Source organism: Anopheles coluzzii, chromosome 2 (assembly GCF_943734685.1).
Source record: "Anopheles coluzzii chromosome 2, AcolN3, whole genome shotgun sequence".
Taxonomy (NCBI): Eukaryota; Metazoa; Arthropoda; class Insecta; order Diptera; family Culicidae; genus Anopheles; species Anopheles coluzzii.
In genome coordinates, this window is record NC_064670.1 from 107,776,789 (window position 1) to 107,801,984 (window position 25,196).

General features: G+C 40.8%; 1 protein-coding gene and 1 non-coding gene across 2 annotated transcripts; both read left to right on the top strand.

Moving 5' to 3' along the window:
- The first annotated feature begins 5,774 nt into the window (after nucleotides 1-5,774).
- Nucleotides 5,775-22,007, top strand: LOC120950463 (membrane-bound alkaline phosphatase-like). The gene is made up of 6 exons (XM_040368493.2): nucleotides 5,775-6,037; nucleotides 7,762-7,896; nucleotides 9,935-10,121; nucleotides 11,503-11,675; nucleotides 11,783-11,932; nucleotides 20,951-22,007. The coding sequence occupies exons 1-6, from the start codon at nucleotides 5,870-5,872 to the stop codon at nucleotides 21,713-21,715; spliced, it is 1,578 nt and encodes a 525-aa protein (XP_040224427.2). The 5' UTR covers nucleotides 5,775-5,869; the 3' UTR covers nucleotides 21,716-22,007.
- Nucleotides 10,500-10,571, top strand: Trnae-cuc (transfer RNA glutamic acid (anticodon CUC)). Its single transcript has one exon. It is a non-coding gene; the product is annotated as a tRNA-Glu (tRNA).
- Nucleotides 22,008-25,196: the final 3,189 nt, after the last annotated feature.

Consider the following 25,196-nt stretch of genomic DNA (forward strand, 5'->3'; position numbering starts at 1 on the left):
CATTATGCTGGGGAGCTATGGAGCGATGCAATGCAACGTTGTTTCGGGGGAGTAATTCAGGTACGGTCGGTTGCTGCCCGTTTGCTAATCGAGCGAGTAAATAAGAGCTCGGAAAGGGATTTGTAGAGCTTAAGCGAGCATATTAATTTTATGGCATGTAAATATTGGTAGGTTTAATGAGGTGGTAACTATGGGGAGAGATTAACAGGGATTCATTTTACATTGTAGTTGCATTAACGATGGCTAATTAACTAGCTCTTCGGAGGATGCTATTCATACTGGGCAGACAATATTGATAATGTGTTGCTTTCCCGTTCATTTTGATAATTTCTCTCTCTGTTGCACGCCGGTTTTGGGCCATCTTTTCACGTTCTGATGGGAATTGCTTAAACGAAATACATATTATTGCAAGCAGTAAAGCTTATATTTTTCTAGGAACCTCGTTGCAATGCATGTGAAACGGCGGTATTTTGTTCATGTGATTTTTGCTTTCTCTCAAAGTAACTCATAAACTCTTATTTGATTGTATACTGGAATCGCAATCTAATACCATTTGCAATCCCAATTGCCATCCCAATCCCAATCGAATCACGATCGAATCCCAATCGCATTGGAATCTTTAAGCGATTAAAATCCTCCGGATCTGATGCGATAGAAAAAGTGGAATGTTGTGCGATCTGGTCGAATCTTTCTAAATATTGAATCTTCGAATCTTTCGAATTCCGAATCTCCTAACACTTGTTCTGACCCATACTATTCTTGGAACTGATTTTGAACCCATACAGTTCCTGGAGCTGATACTATAACATACCCTATCTATCCTATCCAATACCGTTGGTGAAGTATATCCTGAACCCATACCAATCTTGGTAGTGATCCCGAACTGATACTAGTCTGGACACAGCATATGCACCCATACAGTTCTTGGAACTAATCCTATAATAACACCTTTTCCTGGAACTATTTCTGATCCTTTACCAGTCCGGGAGCTGGTCCTCAACCCATTTCGTTCCATTCTAAATTGCTTGGAATTGCTTATATCCCATACGATTCCTGGAACTGATCCCAAAACCCGATTCCGCCTAAAACTGCTCCCTTTTCATTCCGGTTCTAAAATAGTAGCTTATCTTTGCCTCCTCAAAGGAACGGATATCATTCCTGGAACCGAACCTGTCCTAGTCCATGAACCGTTACAGTATCTACTCAGATCCAGTAACTGATTTCGCTTATATAGAGTAACTAATTCTCAGATGCTCAGCTAAACAGTCTTGTTTTACGAAACACGTTTGAATGTTTGTTAAAATAAAATGACTAGTTTGTTTTATTCTTCAATTAAGTTGAGTGTAAAAATGTAAATTACTTGCAAAGAGAATACTACATTTTATACATTAGATAATTGATCATTTAATGAGACAAATATAACAAATAACTTCAACATTTTTGCAAAAATAAAGTTCCAGCCAAATATCGCTTGATTTGCCTGCAACCTACATGCAACTTGTACGCAATCTTGTACTTCCATCTCCCGGCAAAAGATGGCGCTACATGTATTGCCGCATTGTGCTCACGGAACGCTCGCATTTTGTTGATCTTAATCGAAACACTCTCTGATTTCGGAATGTTATGGCTCTAAGGCTGTTTGTGTACAATCAAATTCAATGCCTACTTTCTATAGTTGAGTAGCCAGTAAGTGCTCAACAAATACAAAACCAATCAAGAGCAGTACTATCTCAAGCGAAAACCTCCAAAGAACAGCCCAACAGCGTAAGCCCTCCGCTGCGGAAAACGCCACGATTGCGGTCCCCGTAAAGTTCATCGACATGCTTCCCTATTTCGGATGCCGCCCGTTCACAGTTCCGTTTGGTTGTCTTTTCTTTCGCTTCCGTTTCATGTACGCCCGAAAACGCGACATCGGGGCTGCGTCGGTTTTTTGATGCCAACCCGAACTTTGGTCGGATTTCTTCATCATCATTATCGTCAGCATCATCATCATCATCGTTGGCGTGTTCCAACGTTACCGCGACACAATCACGCATCACAGGGGTGGGTAGGGGAGGGCAGAGTTTGGGAGGGGAGAGAGGTTGGAAAGCAAAAAAGAAAAACCAGGTCGAGCAGCGGAACTGAACTGAGCGCGCGGTCTGTGTGCCGAGTCGGAGAGCTTCCTCGCCCTCTCTACCATGCATCGAGCGCCTCCCCCTTCTTCTCCCCTGTGTCCCCGATCGACTGGTGTGCATGATGACTTGCGCAATAAAGCCAGCAACAACGATGAAGCCAAAGCGCACGAAACGATGCGAACGAAGCGAACGGGCAGGAAATGTTTAGCAACAGCAAGCAAGGCCTACTCTCGGCGGCGTCTGACGGTGCTGCGTTGGTTGTGATGCTTGGTGGATTCGAACGACAGCGGAGGGTGCAGTGTGCGGGACGCTCCGTGGCGTCACTCTATAGAAAGTGCTTCCGAAACGAATCCCACCTCCCCGGGACAACAACGATGACGCCGGCAATGACGGCAATGATGATGATGATGAGGCTGTTGCCAAGAAAGCTAGAAGGTGTGTGTGTAGAGAGCGGCCTGTTTCTTTGCTGGCTCGCGGGTCGATGTGAACCACGGGGGAAAATGGATGGGCTTCTTCTTGCTATTCAATTGTATCAGTGTCTTCCCTTTTCATCCCTGTCTCCCACCCCCGCGTTGGGGTTGGGAAAAGGTCTCCAAAAGGTTTTCTTTCGCTGGGTTTGCGGGGCCTTTTTTCACCTTCTTCGTGTTCGTTCGCTCGTTCGGTCCCTTGGAATGGTGGCGTGCGAGCTAGTAAAAGTTTTGTACGTTTTCGGCAGAGAAAAACAGGGAAACATTAAATAGAAAGAAAAGCGTGAAGGAGCAGAGGAGGCGAAGGGGATGGCCGGAGTGGATCCAGGCGCTGTGGGTGGAAGTAATTAGTTCCATCTGGCTGGAGATATGTGTTTGGCTGATTGGATGGGAATGGTTTGCCGTTTACAGTTTTGAAATCAATTTCAATGAGCAACAGCCGAACAGGATAGGATTGAATTGGGATGATGTTTTCATGGCGGGTTGAGATTTCAAAGTTTGAATGCTGCAACCACGCCATTTGACTATGGTATTTTATAGTCAAGCTAATATTTCACGACAGGGCTTTAATAAAAAAGAAAACGTTGAGGGAAGGCTTTCGGTGGGAGTATTTTGTAAGCTTCTGTTATTGGAGCTTTAATAACAACAAGTGAGAGCTCTTGATTCTTGTTAAGATTGATAATGTTTAAGTTGGTTTAATCGGTTTACATCTAAACAAAGCACTGGAACAAAACTGTTTGTCAAAGCAAGACTGTTATTGTTACGTAGAACTGCGGAATGAATTTATGTAAATAACTACAGTCTCTCCCCGAGTTACGCGACACTCGAGTTACGCGAATTCGTGTTACGCGAATTTTTATTTTTGACAGTTCATACGTCCAATCAGTATAATTTTCTCCATCAATTGTCAAATGAAAAATAAATTGCAATTTGTCCAAAAATTTTAAATAACTAAAAAGACAGAAATAACCGAATTTTGTACACGAATTGAATGAAGTAAGTAAAAAAGTGCAAGAAAGTAATAATTTTAATCAAAAATCATTATCAGACAGGAGTATTTTGGCTGCAAAACGTGATATTCGAATTAAGCGAAAATCCGAGTTAAGCGAATGTCTCCGGAACGCATTATTCGCGTATCTCGGGGAAAGATTGTATTTAATTCTATATCTAGAGCCTATAGTCTAGAATTTCCACTACCTAGAAGAAAACATATCATATTTTCTTCATTATTTAAATGAATATATCGGTTTTAAGTGTTATTCATACAGAAATATGTAATATTTATTCTTCAACCGGGTTGACTTTTAATTAAATAACATAAAGGTACATTCTTGTTCTAACATTCAATTCAAACTAGAACTACCGTCACTCTACCTTTGGTTAATCTAAGTAACAGAACTCGACAACAACAAACTTTGAAGGAAGAAAATAAGGACTGCTAATGGCCATGACATGACCAATAATTCGAACTTCCAATAAGTAATATTTGGATGAATTTCTCAAAACTCATTTGAGCAGATGTTGAGGGTCTCTCAATTTACTGATTTCCTCCCGACTGTCATGTAAGATGATTTGTTGGCAAACAAAGGGTGTGAATAAAAGGGATGAAAATTCAAAGACTTTATCTTATTTCGTTCAATATGGAAGGGAGTAAATGGAGTGAAAGATCGTTATCTTTCCAATGTTAGCACATAATATATAGTCTTGTAATCTCAGCCTGCTTCAAATCTATACATCTTTTCAAACAACTTTATAGGTAAGTGCCAACATTACAATCAATGTTATCGCATGGATAGATCCAAAAGAGACCGACTTACACATTTTCATCCCCATTTATAATTTTCCAATTTATCGTCATTTCATCGCCATGCTCATTGCAAATTCCATTGCTTTGGCCGATGATCTGTCTCTTCTGGGATTTTGGCTCTTTTCTATCTTTTTCTTCTCTTGTTAGTATTAGTTGGAGTAATAATTCCAAGCAGAATACAAGCTTAGTATACTTTAAAATACAATGACTATATTCACGGTTACATGTTTAGTATCCTGGGCAAACAATTGTGTGCGGAATGTGCTTCAATTCTTCCAATGTATGTCTCTAATCGTTAAAAAGTGGTAGTAATAAATAACCTCGATTGTATTTGGTCCACTAAATGACATTTAGTACCACTGCGGCACGATAAACAATAATAGCATTATCATCAAAAGGCATGATGCATTTCGCAACAAATGCCCAAAATTTCTGGTCAACGTTTTGAACCCCTCGCCTTCTCCTTCTCCACCTCGTTTGGTTGTTTGTTTGTGTGCTTGTAATTTAGCACATCATCGATTATGATTTGACCAGCGTATAAAATAGCACAATCGTCTCTCTAATGATCCAGACCCTTATCGGGCATCTTTTAAGCCTCCCCATACTCCCCCTTTCTCACGCTATCCCGCCCAATTAAGCCAGCCCTCTTCATCCTCCTACCCGCGCACACCGATAAGCAATGCGCCGATGCGAAACAAAGCAATCCACGACGACCCAAACCCCAAACGGGGCAGGCCGAGGGTCCGACACAAACGGCCGAAGGTGCTCGAGTGATCGAAGTACGTTTGCCGTAGTCTCCGGGGGGACAATTGGGTCTGGGCTTGGGGCCGTGCGCAAAAATGCTCGACGAGTGCTCGCGTTCGTTCGTTTGCGCACGGCACCAGCAGCGTGGCGCACCGGGGGAGCCGCTACACATGGGGCGACATCTGTTTTGACGCGTAAGATACGCTTGAGATGCGCAACGTTACATGGGCGGTGCGGTGCAACTTTGATGCTAGAACTGTTGTACGAACTTAAATAGAACATTGGGAAATTAGACAATATTTTTAAATTGCTTGAAATTACTTTGTGGTTTGAAAAAATGGGGTAAATAAATGGAGCATATCTATAATAACAACAAATCAACAACTTGTTTACATACCAGTGCATTGAAAATGTTAAGGTTCAAAATAAGCACGTACATTTTTATATGTTTGATCAGGATTTCTTTCTCTCAAATCAGACTTTAAGCTTTTGTCGTCTAAAAGATACACTCTACTTTGTTGCATTTCAGCTCTGCGGCCGTTGATTGTAGCATGCTGCAGAATCGGTACCAGATTGCTGTCCATCAAGCAATCGGAACAATCTTATCAGATGCCTATAAAACGGACCGGCATTGCATACGGCAACAGTTAGTACGGCTACAGGTACGGCAGGCTCACGATCGGTAACGCGCGGCAAGTGTTCGAGAAGTGACAGTCCAAAACCAAAACGGGACACTCATGAACCGTTGGGGCGCTTGGGAGGCTCTGCTGAGCCTGCTGCTTATCCTGGCAGTCGGTTCTTCCTGGATCCAGGTCAAAGGGCACGAAGAGCACGATGCTCACCACTGGAAGCATATGGCCCACGAGCTGCTGTACGAGAAGAAGGACTACACGATGCAGAAGATTGTAATTATCGTTTTGTGTGTGTGTGTGTGTTATGCGATTAGCTATTACTTTGTGCTGTGAAAGTGTGACTCCTTTGCTGTGACAGAAACGCAGTGGCGTTAAACGTAGCATAATGAAATTGAATGCAAATCATGTGAAAAGTAGCACCATTCTGCTATGATGTTTATGAATGAATCCACTCATTCAATGAAGCACATAACCAACAAAAAGATAAGAATGATGTACATGGGGCGGGTGATTGGGAAAGAGCTTATCGTGATAGCAGCTTAGAGATATGAGTTTACCGCTGATTTCTTCTCCCTCAACTCCTGTACTGCTGAATCGCGAACGTTTGCCAGGGGCATATCAACAGGCAATCCGGTGTGGTAATATCCGATGATCCAGTTTGAAAATTACCGATTCAATTTCGATAACGGACAGCTGGGAACGGTCGTGCCGTTTTGCTCCTATCGTTTCTTGCTTATCGCGGAAAGTGAAGATGTGCATTGCGATCGAATGGGTCATAAAGGAATTGAACTGAATTAAGCGTTGCTATCAGACAATCGGTTGAGTAGTGGATTGAGTAATTGTATATTGATATGTAATTAAAAATGAATTAATAGTTTGTGTTTGATTGCAGTTCAGAAACAGTAGAAACTAAAGTTATCGTTTGTATTGATAGAGTGGCTTTGGCAAACGATTTAATAATGGTTGGACAGGTGGACACTGAAAGAAGGTACTCGTTATCGTCTTTCTTTGGGAAACTCCTGTATATTATACGGGGTTGAATGTTAAATAGACAGGAAACTTCCCAGTTTATGGGTCCTACATATTTCTTTTATGGAATTTACACGCTTTTCTACATGCCATTGGTATAATTTCGTGTGTACAAGCCAGTTGGTGCTGATACAAGCTTCAGATATCAAGCTTGAGAACAAGTTGTTGAACAATTTTTTCATAAATTTAGCCAAAAAGTTGATTTTTGCGTATCGTGACCAATCGAAATGAGCTAGTTCTACTCTTCAAATAGCATCTCTAACCATAGGTTGAATGATAACGATAAAAGCGGAGGACTTGCTTCAAAAAGCATTAGACAGAATCAGGCCTTAAATTAGATGATTTAGACTTTGCCTTCATACAAATGGTTCTAAGAATGGCCGGATTTGTGATATTGGATGAAGAGCTTTAATTCTGGGATGCAGATGGCTATTAGAACAAGTTTTTCAATTTGATCCGTACACAGAAGAGATGATTCACTATTTAAAAGATCATATTAAATAGGAGCTAGTGTCTTCGATGATAAATTAAGCGTAGACTTAACACACATTCTTATCAATATTAGATGTCATTAAGATTCATCTTCAATATTCATTAAAATACAAAGAATATCCTTGAATTTACAGATAAGCATCGCTCGTACGCACCGGTGCGGTATATCGTTTCGGCCATGTAATGCAAACCATTCCTCTCCCAACTCTTTCCACCAATTTGCAACCATATGAAGTGTATATGACCAAAGCGATATGCGGCACCGTTGTCGGTACACAAATCTTCGTTGTGTTTAGTTTAAAATACACCATACATTTTAATTTCCTGGCAAAATCTTACCAATTCATTTCATTCAAGTCTCTAATACTCGTTTTTCTTAATTCCATCCTCCCCGCAACTGTTTTTCTGTGCTGCACACCGACCGATTTACGCTCCGTTGGACCGCATCCTTTGGGCCGCCACACCATGCCACACAGAACATTGCCAAAAACATCATGGTGTTCGTCGGGGCGGGCATGTCCCAGACAACCGTGACTGGGGCCCGGTACTACAACGGGGGCGACAATGAAACGTTTGCCTTCGAGCGTTTGAAGTGGAGCGGAAATGCACGGGTAAGTATTGGATGTTGCTGCATTGTATCGCTTTTTTTGCCTGTTCTTTGTATGTCTGTTGCGAATTGGGGAAGACAGCAGACAGCTGTGGCCTGGGAAGTGTAGGTGCCTGGTTTTTAGTGTAGGCACCATCCGGTCTCATGAAATCCAGTTGGAATGAAATTGAACTTGTTTTCGATTAGACTATTTCCTTTTATCGATATGATGATTGGGGTTGGAAAACGATACTAACTAACAGGATTGGATTGGATTTAAAAATGGAACCAGGAGGTGATTGTGGTTCGTTTGAACCACATTGAGGAGAAAGTAACAAGAATCGATTTATTTTATTTAATGTTATCTTACAAAGTATCATTATTTTCAAGTGTAGATAGATTTGGAAGGAATTCCTCTTGAATGGCTATTTAGATTTGAGCTCTTTCCAAAGTTCGGGCGACTCTTTGCAAATTTAATGTTTAAAGACTTCTTATTTCTCACCAAATTCGATGAAATGCTCACGTATGATAAAGTTCTGTGAAGTACTTCAATTGTTGTTCATATATTCTCAATTGGATTTGTCGAATGTGCATTGATGGAAAATAAAGCATTGTTGTTTTTTTTATTATGAATCAAATGACCGAAAAATGGATACAATCAATACAGGGTTCGATGAGCCACTACGCAATGTGATAGGCTGCTTAGGGTCCTGGAGATCCGCTTTTTTGCTATCTCTTTAGTTGAGAATCCCTTAATCAAACTTCCGCGTAGACGCAGCAACAGGACCTTGATTAGTGTGACCACTTAGGGTATATGACATGTCAATCCGTCCCTGACAGTACAGAATCTTCGCTTTTTCGACAGTTTCTAGTGTGGTAATCGATGTTTCGAATTGTACGATACATCGTTTGAAAAATATAAAAGCATTTAATTTTTCACACCTTTCTAAAGTTAATTCTTGGATTCAGATTACATTGCATATTCAGATTGCATGTTCGATTGTCATACATTAGTTGGTAATCTCTTACCTTATTTTTAATTAATTTAAATTATTTTGAATTTAAATTGTTAGTTAGATTGAAATTTTAAATTTGGCAAGTTATAACACACTTGTTACAATTAATGATATTTTAGGGCAGAAACTCTACTCTTTTCTAGAAAAGTTTCCTCCAAAGTATTGAGAAAAAAAGGATCATTGTCTGCCCGGAAGCTTCATTCATTTCGGGTCGTTTTGGAACCGTTCCATGCGTGCTGGTTTCACTCAGCCAGAAAAATGCTCAATACCACTAGTGCACGTTTTCTCGCATGAAGGGAAACACGCCGCCAGAGGGATAGACCGCACGAGCGAATGAGTGCTGGCAAGAGCGAAGAAACCTGGATGGGGTGGGAAAATTGCACCATGCCCCTCACACACACACGCGCGCGTCCGGTAAATCGATTGGGGAAAATGTTTTCGATCGACGCACACGAAGAAGAGCGCACACGGCGGGAAATATGATGGGGCCGGCAAAGCAATTGTACGATGACACGTTGGAATGGGACCGTGCACGGTGCGCTCCGGTGGGTTCTATTCTATTTTTCCGGTTATTGATTGGAAACACATGGTTTTCGAGTACGGTTCGGGAACGGGGGAAGCGTTCGAAAAAAGAACGGAATGAACGGAGTGTACGTACACCAGTGGACCATGATTTGTAGCGTCATTCTCCGCATTTTCCCGAACGAATGGTGTGTGAGCTAGAGTTTGAGACCGTAAAAATTCCCACCGGACTCTCCCCAGCTCCGTAACGTAGGATGAGGCCACCATAAATTGGCCACTTAGTCGCGCTGGCGTTTCGTTCGGATGCCCAACTTAGCGACCCGGGTGTTGATGGGCCGCGCTATTTCCCGAGCTATGGTAGTGAATGGATTTGTTTTGCTTTTCAGCTGAGCCACCCGAGCCCACCCAGAATGGGAAGAGCATTATTTATCCCAGTGCCATGGGGACACTGGAAGCGTGTTTCGTACTGGAAAGGCCGTTTTTATGTAGCTTTCTCTCTGCTTGCTTTCTCCCTCGCCACGACAGACGTACTGCGTCGATAGCCGCGTGCCGGACAGTGCCTGCGCCGGGACAGCCTTTCTGACGGGTGTGAAATCGAACCTCGGCACGGTGGCAATGGATCCGACGGTCCGCCGGGGCGAGTGTGCCATGGATCCGGCGAAACAACTGGCCTCCATTGCCAAATGGGCGCTCGAGGCGGGCAAAGCGGTTGGTAAGTGTTTTCACTTGACGCAGAAGTAGATTTAGTGTTGATCGCTTTGGGGTAGTGTTGTAACTCAATACTAATATACTAGCAGGTTGTAGCAATGTCAGTGATTTATAGAACATCGATTGCAGTTAAACTGTTCAACTGTGTAATATTTCCTTCCTGCAGTAAGAATCAGTACAAGCAAATCAGTCTAATAATAACTATGTTTTAGCAGGCATGCGCAAACTGACTAACTATTTATAGAGCGTTTGATTGAAGTGAATGGACTGAGCAGAAGCGCAGCTAACGCCTCTGCTTGTTTCATGAACCGTATCAAAAGTGAGATCAGTAAAGCAAACAAACGATGATCAACTACGTTGTTAGAAAGCGGAAAGTAACATCTCCCATATTGTCTAGTGGTTAGGATATCCGGCTCTCACCCGGAAGGCCCGGGTTCGATTCCCGGTATGGGAAAAAAAGGATCTTTTTGTGATTTTATCGTTTTCTCACGCTGTTCCGATTGAACAGATGATTTTCTCCTTTAGTAGTAAAACTTCATAACTCGCTTGTATGGTACAGGGTTTTTTCAGGAGTTCTCATAGCTGTGGGACACTTTATTGACTCTTTCTTGCAAGAAATGAACTTAATGTTATTGGGAATTGGACTCTATAGCATCCTTGTTGGACAAATCCAATACGAATTTTCAAGGAGCCTGTTCAAAAAGGGTGGCTTAGAGTCCAAATTCCAACGTATGAAATTCACTTCCCATAAGAAAGAGTCATGGAAGTGTCCCACAACTATGAGAACCCCTGGAAAACCCTGTATATTGACGTACATACTGACGCCTTTTAATTTTAAAAATGAATGAATCTATACATTTCTACTTTCATTTGAAGATTAAATTAAAAATGAAGAATGAAACATAAACAGTTAAGCAAACAGTAAATTCATTCAAATTCAGAATTTTTAGTTTATTCAGAAATAGCGGACCTATACTATAAGAGCGTAAAGCAAAAGAATAATATAAGAACGGATGACCAAAGTAAGAAAACAGAAAGTATTTAACTAAATTGTTGATTATATTTTAAGTTAAGTTAAGTATAGTGAATTGTTAAGTTAGTTTTAGTACATATCAGTACGTTTAGTACGTTTTAGTTTTCATTTCATATTTATTATTTTCTTTAAGACTTTTTCCTGATTTATAAAAATAACTTATCCAATATACTAAATAACTTATATACTTAAATAACTTATATAACAATAACTACTTTTATTTATAATATGGTTTTATTGAACTATTTCATTTTATAAAGTTTCTATAAAGTTATAGAACAAAAAATATGAAAAATAATGTTTTGATTCCAAACAACGTTATAAAACACACTCATTTCCTCCCAACCCAAAGGTTTTGCGACAACGTCTCGCGTGACCTCCGGCTCGAACGCAGCCTTGTACGCGAACAGCCCGGACAGTCGGTGGGAAAACGATGCGGACGTTGGTGCTGGCGGATGCAATACCGCCACCGTACCGGACATTGCTCATCAGCTCATTCACGGTGACATTGGCAAGCAGTTTAAGGTGCGAGACAAATTTTTGCTGCCCCACTTGCTTCGCTCGTGCTTTAATGTGTGTTTCATTTTGCTATGTTTTTTTTTCTTGCTGCTTCTTCGCAACACGCTCAATAGGTGGTTCTGGGTGGAGGGCGCAAACATTTCCTCCCCACCGTCGAGACGGACCCATCCGGTCAGCGGGGACTGCGCACCGATGGCAAAAACCTCATCAACGAGTGGAAACAATCGAAAGCGGGAGCGAATGCGACGTACATCACTACCGTGGTAAGTAAGACACAAGCGCACCTTTAGTGTAGCTACCTTGTTACGGCTTCTACCGTGTCTACTATCAGCAGTAGTAGCATCATTATAAATGGTAGATTTCGTGGCAGAGCTGTTCCAAACGATCGTTTACGTTTCCCTTTAGCTGGAAAATCCATTTATTCAGCTCGCCAAACACATAATTGATCCGTGTTATTATGACCTCCCGAGCAAATCGGTCTCGAGAGAGAAACACATCGTCCTCACAACCATTGGGGCATCATAAAGTGAAAAACTTTTACGACTACATTTCGAATGTGCATGGAAATGGCCAGCAATCGATGCGGGGAGTAGAAACAGTGTTTTTATTTTTGTTAGAAAAGGGACCATTCCACCATTCCACAAAGCGTTCTACTGAGTTGGGGAGTCCGGGAGCTCCGGGTTTGGAGATGCATTTTAAGAAACGTAGGAAAATCACGTACGAAAAGCCATTATCACGTGCACAAGTTTATCTCGAATCCAATTTTTCTACACAAGTGGAAGAAGGTCCGCTTATCGACACCAAACTCCCAAACAAAACACCATTAACGATAGAGAGAGAGAGAGTTCCGTGGGTGAGTTCGATCTCGGAACTGCACAGCGGAGACACAGCCGTGAAGAGCGATTTGGAAGGATTATTGTGCTTGTTTGGTTTTAATTTATCATTCCACCCGGAACTGCTTTCTTTTTGTGAGGCTCTTTGTGTTTTTTGTATCGTGCCAAGTGATTCCACTTTCGAGTGGAACCACATCACCTAATAAAGACATAATACGCGCTCGCTGTTCGCCTCGCCGTATCTCGCGCGCGGGCGCGCTCACCAAAGCCCGACAGTTTTCGATAAAATCCTCCATGATTTATGGGCTGTTGGATGTCTGTATTTAAACAAAAAAAAAACAACTCAAAACTCTTTTGAAGAACCATACTTGGCTCGGGTTTTTGAAATTCAACTACCCATCCTGCGGGTGGGTATGATGATTGCACGAGACCGGTTCGTGTAATTTATGTTCCTTTCGTTTGCAAATGATCTAAAGTAAGTTGTTGGGCAGTAGGATTGATGAATGGTGTTTGTTTTGTGGCAATTTTGAAACCGTATGAGCGAATGTGTGCTCGAGCGAATGAGCTTAAAGTTGATGTTGTTTTAGTAGTTTTGGGGTTGGAAATTTTGGGAGTTATTTCTCGTACCAAATTTGGAGTATTTAAAGTGCCTTTTGAGGCGAAAGAACTCCGTTGGAGCCAAAGCCTCTATAAACTATTCAAACAATTTAAAGTGCCTTTGAAGACATTCTAGAGGGAACTAGAGAGAATTAACGGATCTGTTCTCAAACACTTTTGAAAAAACGAAGTGATTTGGATTGTTTTAGTGCAGCTCGTCGGAAGATTCAAGTTCATTGAATGAAAAAACGAATGAAAGAACCTATTTGGCTAGGTTTTGCTGTATGAATTGCCCTCAGATTGAATTATGAAAATATTTATTCGAACTGTCCATAGACATATACACGAGAACGTGATAATCTGGAGAAAAGAGTGTAGTTGACCCATTTAAAGCCTATACAGAAGAGCGAATTCAGTGTCTGCCGTTCCTATCGAGTTGAATTTTAGGAACGAACTTATTTATCCTTGATCTTAAAAATAAAGAAAATATAAAGCTTTTTGATATGACAACTGTCTTCAAAGCATAGGAACACGAAGGTATTAAATTACCTTATAAATTGCCTCCGCTTGGCTCGTTGGGCGTCTGGACGCTTAGAATATTCCCATCCTGCACCTTCAATAATTGCCCAATCGTTCAAAATCTGCCCTTATCGCTCAATCACTTCTCGTGCCCAATAGTCCGGCGCCTATAAACCCAAGGACAAACCGATCAAACAGGGCATAACAGGGAGAAACCAAAATAACAAAAAATACCAAAACAAAACCTATTCCCATTGACTTCCCATCCCGAACCTGCGTTAGCATTGCTTCCAAACGGGACGGCTCCCTGGGACCCACACGCAGGACACGGTTTGGATTTGATTTATCGTGGCGATGCGTTTTCTGTGTTCTGGCTCGTTTCGGCCGCTGAATGTGGCTGTGTTTCGGGACGGTGTAAAATGGCTGATATAAATCATTCGGCACGTCAATTGCCGCCGCCACTGGCGTGCACATCGGTCGGTGGTGGTCAACGACGAGCGAACGTGCAAACCGAACCGCAGCACGGAACGGATTGGCACACCTAGCGCGAAGGTGCAATGCGCTGGTCGATTTAATTCGAAAGATATTGGCAGATAAGGTGTGCGGGGATGGGGGAGTGACGGGGGAATGGAGTGGGGTCATACGGGAATGCATGAATGCGGTAGGAAAGCTAAAGCGGTCTTGATGAGAAGGGCTGCTCTCGGTTCGGTTCGGACTTCCGTTGAGGTTTTTTTTTTTATTTTGATTACAACATAAAGTGTTTGGGAAAAGTGATAAAAATATATCGTTTTTTAATTTATAATTTTTTATTTCAAGTTTCTTTAATGAATAATAAAACCATTTTTGTTAAAAACACTTTTACTAATTTACATTCATAGCTGTTCCCATAAGAGTTTTTGTTGATTTAACTCTAGCTATTGCTCACTCTTTCCCCAAAAATTCTACCAAAAATTCACAAATTCGTAAACGTACCACCAGTACGCAGATTGTTATTATAGTATATAGAAGCTTTGGGAGTTCCTGTCGCCTTCCCCAGTCGACCGGGTCGTACGTTATAATAACACCGATCGAACGAGCTTTGCAAAACTGCACACGAATTGCACCGCAAGTGCATTTCACACGTCGTTTCCTCGTTTCCATTCTCGGGTTTTTGCCCGAACGTGCCGCGCAAACGTGTCGCCAAAGAGGAAGAACGGACGCTTTGGCCGCGCCCCGGCTGGTTTGCGCTTTCCGTTTGAAGGTGGACGCGTTTGAAGTTTATCGTCACGTTCTGCGGTACGGCGAACGTTGGGAAGGACCGCAAAAAAAGAGAAAACCAAGCGCATCTCGCACACTTTATTCATTATTATTATTTCGATCGTTCGTTCTTTCGGCGGGCAGTTGCATTCAGGGTCAGCGACTGGCATTCTAATATTTGCCAGCCAGCCATACACGATCACACGGTCTTTATTGTCAATCATTCGGGTGGGATGAGGGTGTGAGATTGTTATCAGATTTTTATATTCCCTGTGTCAATCTTGCGGTGAGTGCGCCTGCTGCTATTGGAATTTATGTTGCGAAATTTGTTGCTGCCCGATCGAAAGTCGTTGCTTTTTGTGGATACGACCATACCGTCGTTTGTGCCGGTACTTTTGGGCGGTGTGCAGATGTGCAAGAACAGTGTGTCGTGGTGAAGGAAAACTGTTAAAACGAATATTTCGAGAAGAGAATTGTGTTTTTTTATCAGAATAAATATCAAACAAAGGGAGCTTGATAAAGATGACCAGCTGCATGAGAAGTTTTCAGCAGGCAATTTCAAACATTTGCTTGGAGTTTAATTCTTTAAATATCAAATTCTGGTCATTCAATATGTAATTTCCAATTAGAAAACTTTTCATTTGTTTTATTCAAATAAACCGTTGAATAATTTTCAAAACATACAATATTGCTTTTAAGCTAGAAGTTCATATATTATAGCAGCAAGAAACTAAATTCCAACAGTAGAAAAGTGTTTTTGATTCTTTAAACTTCTCAAAAAAAAATGCTTTAAAAAGTAACAAACTATCAAACTGTTCAACGCACAAGATCCGCAAATGAGAAAAGCGCGGCCAACACGTCAAAATCATTTAATTTGACTACAAATTACTGACAAAATTTACCTCCCCAATTTTTATTTCCTTTTAATCGTTCTCGCTACATCGCGGTATTTTTTTTAATTACTCTTTTTGCCAGTGTTACATAATGTTCAGGTTTTATAGGAATCAATTAGAAATTTCTGTTTTTCCTCGCCATTCCGATCCCCAAAAGTTGCTGCTTATTCGCTTGCAAGCCAATTTCGCACCAACCACAAGAACAACAAAAAAAAGCACAAATGATTGCCTGGAATCTTCCTTAATTGTGCCTCACCCCGCCCGAGCAGTTACAGTTGTAAAAATACTTTTATTCGTAACTTTGGCATTCCTTGCGGTGCTACTCCGAAGCGACACAGCACACCGGGCGCAAAGCAGCAACACTGCCGACAGAAAGAAAAAAGGGAAGAGGAGGAGGAGGAGAAATTCATTAAATTTGATCATTGCCATTAATTAACGGTATAAAAGTGTGGCTACGGGCCGGTCTCGTACGCCACCAAATGCCGCCGACTTTTATTGAGACATAAAACTCTCCCGCTACACACACACACACAACCCCACACAACCGCCCACCGTTCACATTCCCCATCAATGTGTTTATTGTTTTCGGTGTTGGGCGCTGGTTTAGCTGATGTTATAAACAACGAGCTTCTTTAATTTCTTTTCGCAACTTTTGCGAAACATCGAAACTGCACGCAATGCAACAGCATCCCTATGCGACGATGACTTCAGTTCGGTCTGGTACTGGTACTGTTTTCTCGAGCTCCTGCCCCGGGCACCCACGAGATCGAGATTAGACCGCAGAAAACCAATTAAAAGCAAATGTTTGCACAGAGGGTTAAGGGTGCGGCACACACGTGCGGCTGTACGCAATCCGGCCGATGGCTGTCCTCGGCACGAATCGCGGCTTGCATCGATTACCTTGGTGGCTGCGGTCTAGCCAGGCTGCTGGTGCATTGCGGATGTGTGAAAGCTTCTCGATTAAGTACACTTCTGTACTGAATTGATTACAATTGCGTCAGACGGTGTTGGAATGTGCGTGAGTGTAAAAGTTGTATTTCTTTAAGTTGAAATGGACGGATGCTCCAGTTCGTATAACATTCGTGTATCCATTCCAACTAAACGTGTAAGGATTCATTTATAGTGTAAATTCGCTCTCAAAACTTTTGTCTATTTCCACGATAAATGAACAGTAAACTATGATAATTATTGTACTTAATTTCTAGTTGATTGAGTGTTAATTTGGTGCAGCTTAATTTTGTTGTTCCCTAAAGACATGTCAGTAAGCGCATTAAAGTGTGATACATTGATTAGATATGGTTTTGGAATAGAGTGATTTTCACGAACACTGTACTATCATTCTATAGAGGTTGCATATTCGATAAGGGAACGAAGTTTAGGACAAAAGAGAACAAAAAGCTCTTTGTTAAGGGTAGTGTATGTACCTAACTCTTTAGGGGGACGCTCGACAAGATGTACGATCCAACAAAACATGCCCGTCATGACTTGAACCCCCTATATGGGCATAACTTTCAATACGCAAGACTGACTATCCCGCAACGGAAAATCCAATTAGGTTGCTGATAAGAAGCCTGCTAATGGATAAGGCATCCCTAGACCTACTATGGTAGTTTCGTCAGAATGAATTAAGGACGGATGGTTTCGTAGTATTCCTTTTTTTCTTTGCAGTATGGTTTGTAATCGTTGTCTACTTACATGATTTATATTTCTTTAACACTCTTAGGATATAGTTTTTGCTTTTAAGTTGTTCAAATAGGATTATTTTTGTATTTTTTCCCCAAAAGGGGAATGACTTTTAATAATGAATTATTTAACCTATTCATGATTTTTAAACTTCATTAGCAAAGAGAATGACGCTCTACTATAAAAATTTACTTTATAATATGAATGCAACGTAATGCTATGCGACCATGAATTATACAAAAATTAATACTACAACTAATACTTATACTATTATTACTACTACAACTACTACAGCAAGTACTGCAACTTTTACTATTTATTCTGTTACTACTACTATAGATACTACTATTACTACTACTACAACTACTAATATTAACTCGGATACTATTGCTACTACTTCTGGCACTATTACTAATAATACTAATACTTCTATTATTTCGACTAATGCTATTATTGGGGGCCTTTCCGTTTTAAGTTCGTAGACTGAAGCTGTTTGCATTGTATAGCAGTTTTCGAGCAGCTATCTAAGTGAGTATAATATACAGGAGGGCTTATCCCAAGGCTGTATGAATATAGAAGGCTTCTGGTGTATGAATTTTTATCGCTTCTGCTTCTGAAAGTAGATTTTAAGAGTGTTTTGTGTATTCGTCAAGCCTCTAGAAAGCTTGTTTGAGCAAAAGCTTTCACCCGTCCTGTCAAAAAGGGATGTTCAAAATTGGTTATAAAAATGATATCAAACCACCTGAACTACATACACTTTGATTCTAGATTCTACCACCTGATCTCTTTAATAACACCGTGTTTTGCCATTTTTTCGAACAGGTACTCGAATCTAACGTTGAGGCTAGAATAATCTAGACTGAAAATTGCAGGCTAGTTTTATGTGTGGTTTTGAATGGAGTGTTTACATAATTTCAGCCTCCAACTGTCAAACTTCATACAAAAAGCTGATTAGAACTGTGAAGGGCCCCACTAATAGTAATATTGCTAAAGCTTCCAGTACTACTAATACAGTCACAGCTACTTCTACCATTACTATTACTACTACTTCTGCTATTACTTCTACTGCAGATCCAAAGCATAAAAACCATCAGCACAAATGGAATATCTGCATAAATTGAATATCCTATAAACTACACATTTCCAACACCACGTAATCCGATAACAAACTTTCTCGGGAATAGACTAACTGTAACATAATACTGTACAATTATATGGATGGTGTATACAAATCTTTTGAGAGCTTCACCTAATACTGAGTAATTCTTAGCTGAATGGACATAATTGATCATCTTGAATTAGCAGTAGTCATTGTTAGAACTAGCTTTTGCAGAACCTTGCAAATACTATCAAATTCATAAGATGTGTAACAATTCTCGTAGCTGATAGAATTAACAAGTAAACTTGTAAATATACACGAACAAGCCGTTTACACAAGTTATACGGCATTTATGAGAGTGTAAGTAGATAATCCATCAAACTAACAAAACAAACCATTGAATAGCACACAAAACGCATATCGTTGCAAAAGTTACAATTAGCCCACATGCACTACAAATTCTATCAATACTACTCTAACCCTTCCCGAGCACCTAATTCCCAATTAAACGAGAGCATACACTGTTCCCTCCGAACAGGACAATCGAATAAAAACTGACTCTGACGCTGCATGTGCTACAAAAGTTTGTCTTGTTTGACTCCCCTTGCCCTGCCGTTCAATTAGCACCACAGCATCCGGCAGGCATCCGACGAGACGCCGAAACATGGCACATCGAGGGGTCCGAATCTTAATCAGTATTTTAAATATTTATTAAATTTCACCCCTCCCACTTTGGTTCGTTTTGCTCGCGCTTTGCCCTTCTTAGTTTTGCCCTATCTAGTTTGATTCGCAAGCAAGCAAACACCAAACCCTCGCTTTAAAAGCGTAACTGCAGCTGGAAACAGCGTAATGATGCGGCCAGCCTGACGTCGACGTGATTCTTTCTCGCTCTCATTTTTTCTTCCATTCCCGCTGCTGAATGTGATGTGGTACAAAACGAACGCACACACACACACACATACCACCGGAAACACCCTCGCTTGAGTGGAAAACGTTGAGTTCGTCCTCCCTCGTCGTCCTTCGCGCTCGTGCTGCCAGGTTATTTGATTTGATTTGCAATCCCATTTAGCGGCGAAGCAATATCGCGTACGGAACAGAGTGCTTTATCTCTGTGTGTGAAGGATGTATTGTGTGTGTGTGTGCGTGTGTGTTCGCCGGATGTCCCTCTTGCCGGATGTTCGCATTGTTCTCGTACTTTTGTTATCGGCGGAAGGAGCGAAATGTTGAACAAAATTGCAAAAAAAAGAACGGATTGGGTCGTTCGAGGAGAGTATTATGTGGCAAATATGCTGTTTAATAGAAGGTGTGAAATGTGTAATTTGGTTTAAACGATGGTAATGGTTCTTTATATGTTATGAATTTGTTGCAGTGTTTGTATAGTTTTTCATTCAACACCATTTATTTTATTTAGTTAAAATATATTTTTTAAATATTTTTCTTCGTTGGCACAACGCATTGTCGGTCCAGCTCCGCCTCTATCACCAGGCATGGGCTTTCAGTAACTTATTGCTTGCGCTTTGGTAGCTTAAATTTATACACAAAACTTACAAAACAAATTATGAAAATAAGAGAATCACAAGACTGAACAGAGACTCGCTTCTTAAAAAAAATAGTTTTAATTCGATCTGAAAATAACTTTGATCGGAAATAGACAGACTCCTTCCCCAGAACACATGTAAAAGGTGAACATGGTATCCAAGATGTTTTTCAACAGCTGTCAAATGTTTTATTTTTTTAAAAAATGAAATTTCAGTTTCAACACATGATTTTCAACAAATCACAAAGAGCTGTTAAACTCAATCCAGCTTGAGACGTGTTGAAAATCATGCTGTAGAAATTAAAAATTATTATGATGGAAATGAAATGTCAGATCGACGAGGATCAACATTTTGCATGCGGTGAATAACAATGTTTACATTCGAAACTGGCGGTCCCGTGGTACAGTCGTCAACTGGAACGACTCCATAACATGCCCGTCATGGGATTCAAGCCTAGAATGGGTTGTCCCCCCGTAGCAAGGATTGACTATCCGGCAGCGTGGTAATGAATTAAGTCTCGAAAGCCTGTATAGGACGGCATGTCCGCGTAGGACGTTACGCTTAATAGAAGAAGAAGAAGACATTCGAAACTGACTTGGAAAACCTTGCATTGATAACTTTAGTTAAATACTCGTAACAAACCTGAGAGTACAGTGTTTCCAATTTAAACTGCATTATTCAACGCTTGCGAGATGTTTTTTCAAAAACTGTCATACAATTGTGACAGCTGTGCTGTTGAAAAACATCTCGCAAATGTTGAATAATGCTGTTATTGGTGTCTAACTAGTCTAAATGCATAATGTTCAATATCCTTTTTATTAAATATTGAATACTTAATAACATCCTTTTCTTTTCACTCTACCCTCCACACTCGCACACACAGAACGAACTGGCCAGCCTGGACACGTCCAAGATTGACTACCTGTTCGGTCTGTTCGACTACGACCATCTTCCGTTCAGTGCGGACATTGCCAACGGCAGCGTCACACCCGCCCTCGTCCGCATGGTGCACTACTCGCTCGAGATGCTGCAGAAAAAGGAACACACCAACGGCTACCTCCTGTTCGTCGAAGACGGTAACATCCGGCGGGCCCACGGTCAGAACGCACCGCGCAAAGCGTTCGACCAGGTGCGCCACTATGCGAACGCCTTCAACATGGCCCACATGATGGCGAACGAGCAGAACACGCTGTTCATCTCGATGAACGACGTGGGGAGTACGCTTTCCCTGCCCGGCTATCCGGCCCGCTCGTCGGACCTGTTGGACACGGCCGCCGGAACCAGCAGTGCCGATGGGTTGCCTTACCTCGGGCTTACCTACGCCACCGGTCCAGCACACTCGACGTACTATCGGACCGGGTCGGGTCGGCTAGACCCGATGGAGGTGCTGCAGAGTGTGCCGAACGGGCTGGAACGTACCTGCCCGGCACTGGTCCCGATGGCGGAAGGGGCTGACGGTGGGGAAGATGCGACCGTGTATGCTTCCGGTCCGTGGGCGTTCATGCTGTCGGGAGGCTACGAGCAGCACTTTGTGGCGCACACGATTGCGTTCGCTTCCTGCATCGATGGTGCGTGCGATGGGGCGGCCACGCTGGTCCTTTCCACGGCGGCGTTGCTGGCCGCACTCGGTGTGCGGCTGTTTGTGTAGAGTAGATTGAATTGTTTGATGTAACAAATGCACAAAGAAAGGCGAAATGAGAGACCGAAGTATCCACTTTTTGTACAAAACCATGCCCAGAAGTCTGTTTGATGCGCAAGGAAGTGTACAAAGATGAAGAAAATGGGTTGAAAAAACTTAAAAAGACAGGAAAATATAGAGAAAAGACGGTGGCATTGACTTGGGGTGGTTTTATTAATTAGAAGATGTAAGCGTAAAGAAAATGTAGTAAATTTGCAAAAGCGTTGTTAAAGATTTGGAATAAAGAAGCAAAAACAAGACAGTGAGTGTGTTTTTTAATCGAATCAGCTCAATATTTGCAATACAAATTATGTTAAAAATACAGTTTTCTAATTTCAATCAATGTTTTAACGTAGATTATTAATCACCATAATACCAATGGATGAAGTAATGAAACAGTCAAGCATATCTCCTGCGCACTTATGCACGCTTTAATGATTAATGAGCACAAATCAACCGTCTCGAGTGTCACTTGTCAACTTGTCAGTCTATCGTTAAATTAGCGTCGAAACACCCCGAAAACCTTCAATGCTCGCGTTGCAAATATATTCCCCACAATTCCCACAATTCGGCATCCAGGGCAAAGCGCAAAAGTTTTTTTTTTCTCCAAGCAGCACTTTCGAAAGTGTACCTCGCTAAGCTTATTAGCATAAAAACCAGTTTTACGGCTTCGTTCCAACGAGCGGCCGTCGGTACGTTGTTTTCCTTCATGCTGAAAACTCGTTTGCGCGTACAGTTGGCTTTCGCTCTGTGGCACCTCAAAGCTCTTTTTGTCCGCCCTTGTTTGGTTTGGAAGGGTTTGATAGTTTTGTACCAGCAGGATGTGTTGCTTCTTGATGTGTTCAAATGTTCAAAATACAAGTTAGCATTAGCATGCCCTTTAAAAGAGCTTTTAGACATATTTGTGGGTTTTATTGTTGTAGTTGAATTGATAGTTTGTTAAATCAGTTTTTCATTTTTTACATTATTTTGATATCTCTTATTCAAAACATAAGTTTAAACAACATAACAAATTGTTTAAAATGCATCAATTCATGTCTAACAATTTGAGCGAATCGAAGCGTTTCTATGCTAAGCGTTAGGAAACAGGGCGGAGCTAAGCATTCTCAGAATTGTTTGAAATAAAAGGGCAACGGTACGAAAATTGAGAAGGGTGAAAATCCGAAGCACCCCGAAGCAGAGCCGACAATGATCCGAACGTACTGCTCGAAACTACCCTTAGAGTGCTCGAAATCGTGGTGCTAGATTGGGACTTGCTAAGTAATATGTACAATTGTACAAATAATGTACTATTGAGAGGTTTTTGAACATTGAAATGGTAAAATTAATCGGTACCAGTATTTGAACAAACCACTGTTTAGACGATAAATAATAGTGGTTAATATTGACGAGTCCAAACAGTATGTAGAAAAATGTAAATTTCCAGCAATGTCGAGACGTGTTATTCGTAAGCTTAATACAGTAAATTTTCTTTAATACTTTTTTTCTTCTGCTCCCCTCTCCATGAAAAATATTCCGCCTTATCCCTCGGGAGGAAATCCGCAAAAGGGACGCTCCTTCGATCTGGGGGATTTATTTTTCCCTTCCCGCACATGCGCATTGCAAAAATACTGCAAAGAAAACGTTTTACAGTACTGTACTTTTCGTGTTGCGATGCAAGTGGATGTTTGCTGCAAATTTTGTCAGGATTTGTTGGTTGAGTTGATTTCTAAAATATTTTATGCGAAATTCAGAAAGACAATCACAGTTTGTGTACATTTTTGTGATTGCACGATTCTAGTATTACCTGATACTTGAGTGTGCTTAAGACGCAAAAGCAAAAGTACCGATGAATTCATACGCTGGGCGATTGATCAACTCCGAACGGTCAATTCGTTGTAGAAAAAAGCTATTAAAAAAGTAAACATAATTTGCTATGTTTCTCTAATTTCTAACCTAGAAGAGCGATGTTAAACATAATTGGCAAGATAAGCAGTTCCACCAATCAGCACAAATTCTTTAGTTTCGATGAGGGACATTTAGTACTCATAGTAATGCTTTGAAAAAAATTAAAAATTATCATCAAAAAAGTCTATTTCTCACAAAAATAATAAAAAATATTTTTTACATTTGTTAACTACATAGAAAAACACATTTCGCTTAAGCTCGATTTAGGTTTGCTGTTGTAGGATTGTGCGCAAGGAAACCGAAGCGGTGAGTTCCGATGAGTTCATACGCTCTATTCCATGTGCGTTGTAATGGCTAGATAGAAAAAATACCTTTTTCAATCAAAATTTTGCTACAAAGCTAGCAATATTATAATAACAACGATAATGTAATGTTGAAATTGTCTATAAAACAGGCAAAAACACTAAACAAATGGGGAAATTACATTGATGCCGAGAAGGGCGAGAACAGATGAGTTCATACGCTCTGTGGGGAATGCGCATTAGAAGAAACTCTGAGTATCAGTTTTTGGTTATTCCGAGTACCCGAAGGCTTCAATTTGGTGTACTTAAACATTATTGTGCGTAGTTTCACGATACTTTTTTATTCGTTGATCATGAAAACCAAAAAGGGTTTACATCGTTTCTTTCATATAATTTGCTTTTATGTGTCACTCCGAAAGTGGCTGTTCTAGGTTCTCTGTCTTTCATTTTATAAAGTAAAATATGCCCAGCTGTTACTGTATTTAGTTATTGTTTCTCTCGGTAGGTTTATGTTCTGGGAGATAGGGTCGAAGGAAAATTGATCTCTATCTGGCCTTGTATAAGCCGTCGCGTCTACTAATTATACCAATGTGTCCGACAACAAGGTCCGATCTAGGGCGTAAAAATCTAGCAAATAAAAAGAAATCAAAAAAATACTGCTAACAGTGGAATTCCAAGACTTGGTCAGGCACACATCACAAACAATCCACATCTTGATGTATTAAATTATACAAAAAATTGGTTTCCTTCTAAATGATACAATGAAGCCGTACAAAGCAAGTCCTTGGAATATTCTATTTGAATTCTTCGTAGTAATAGTACGGAAAATACTTCGCTGCTTGCATCCTGTAGCAGAATGATTTGGAGAAGGAAAAACAATGATCATGCGCAAATGGTAGGTTTGGAAAATTTACCAAACAAAGCAAGTAATGCTGGACGGGAAGATAACATTCAACCGAAGTAATGCAATATAGTTGAAGGTTTTTATATTTTATAACAACTATTTACATGTAACCTTTAGGATAATTTCTGAATATTCTCGATTATTGAATACTCTCAAGTTCGATAAAGAATTTTTCTCAGTTGATGGAAAGTTTTGATTAAAAACGAAACAACTTGTGCGGAAATAAACGACTTTCACATTAATAATAAAGCAACATTTTAAATCTTGCTAAAAGACTTGAGTGTTATGATAAGATGTTTGCCCTTTGTGCATGTTGAATTGGCATGTAGCAGGAATAAAATAGGATCAAAAGCTGTTA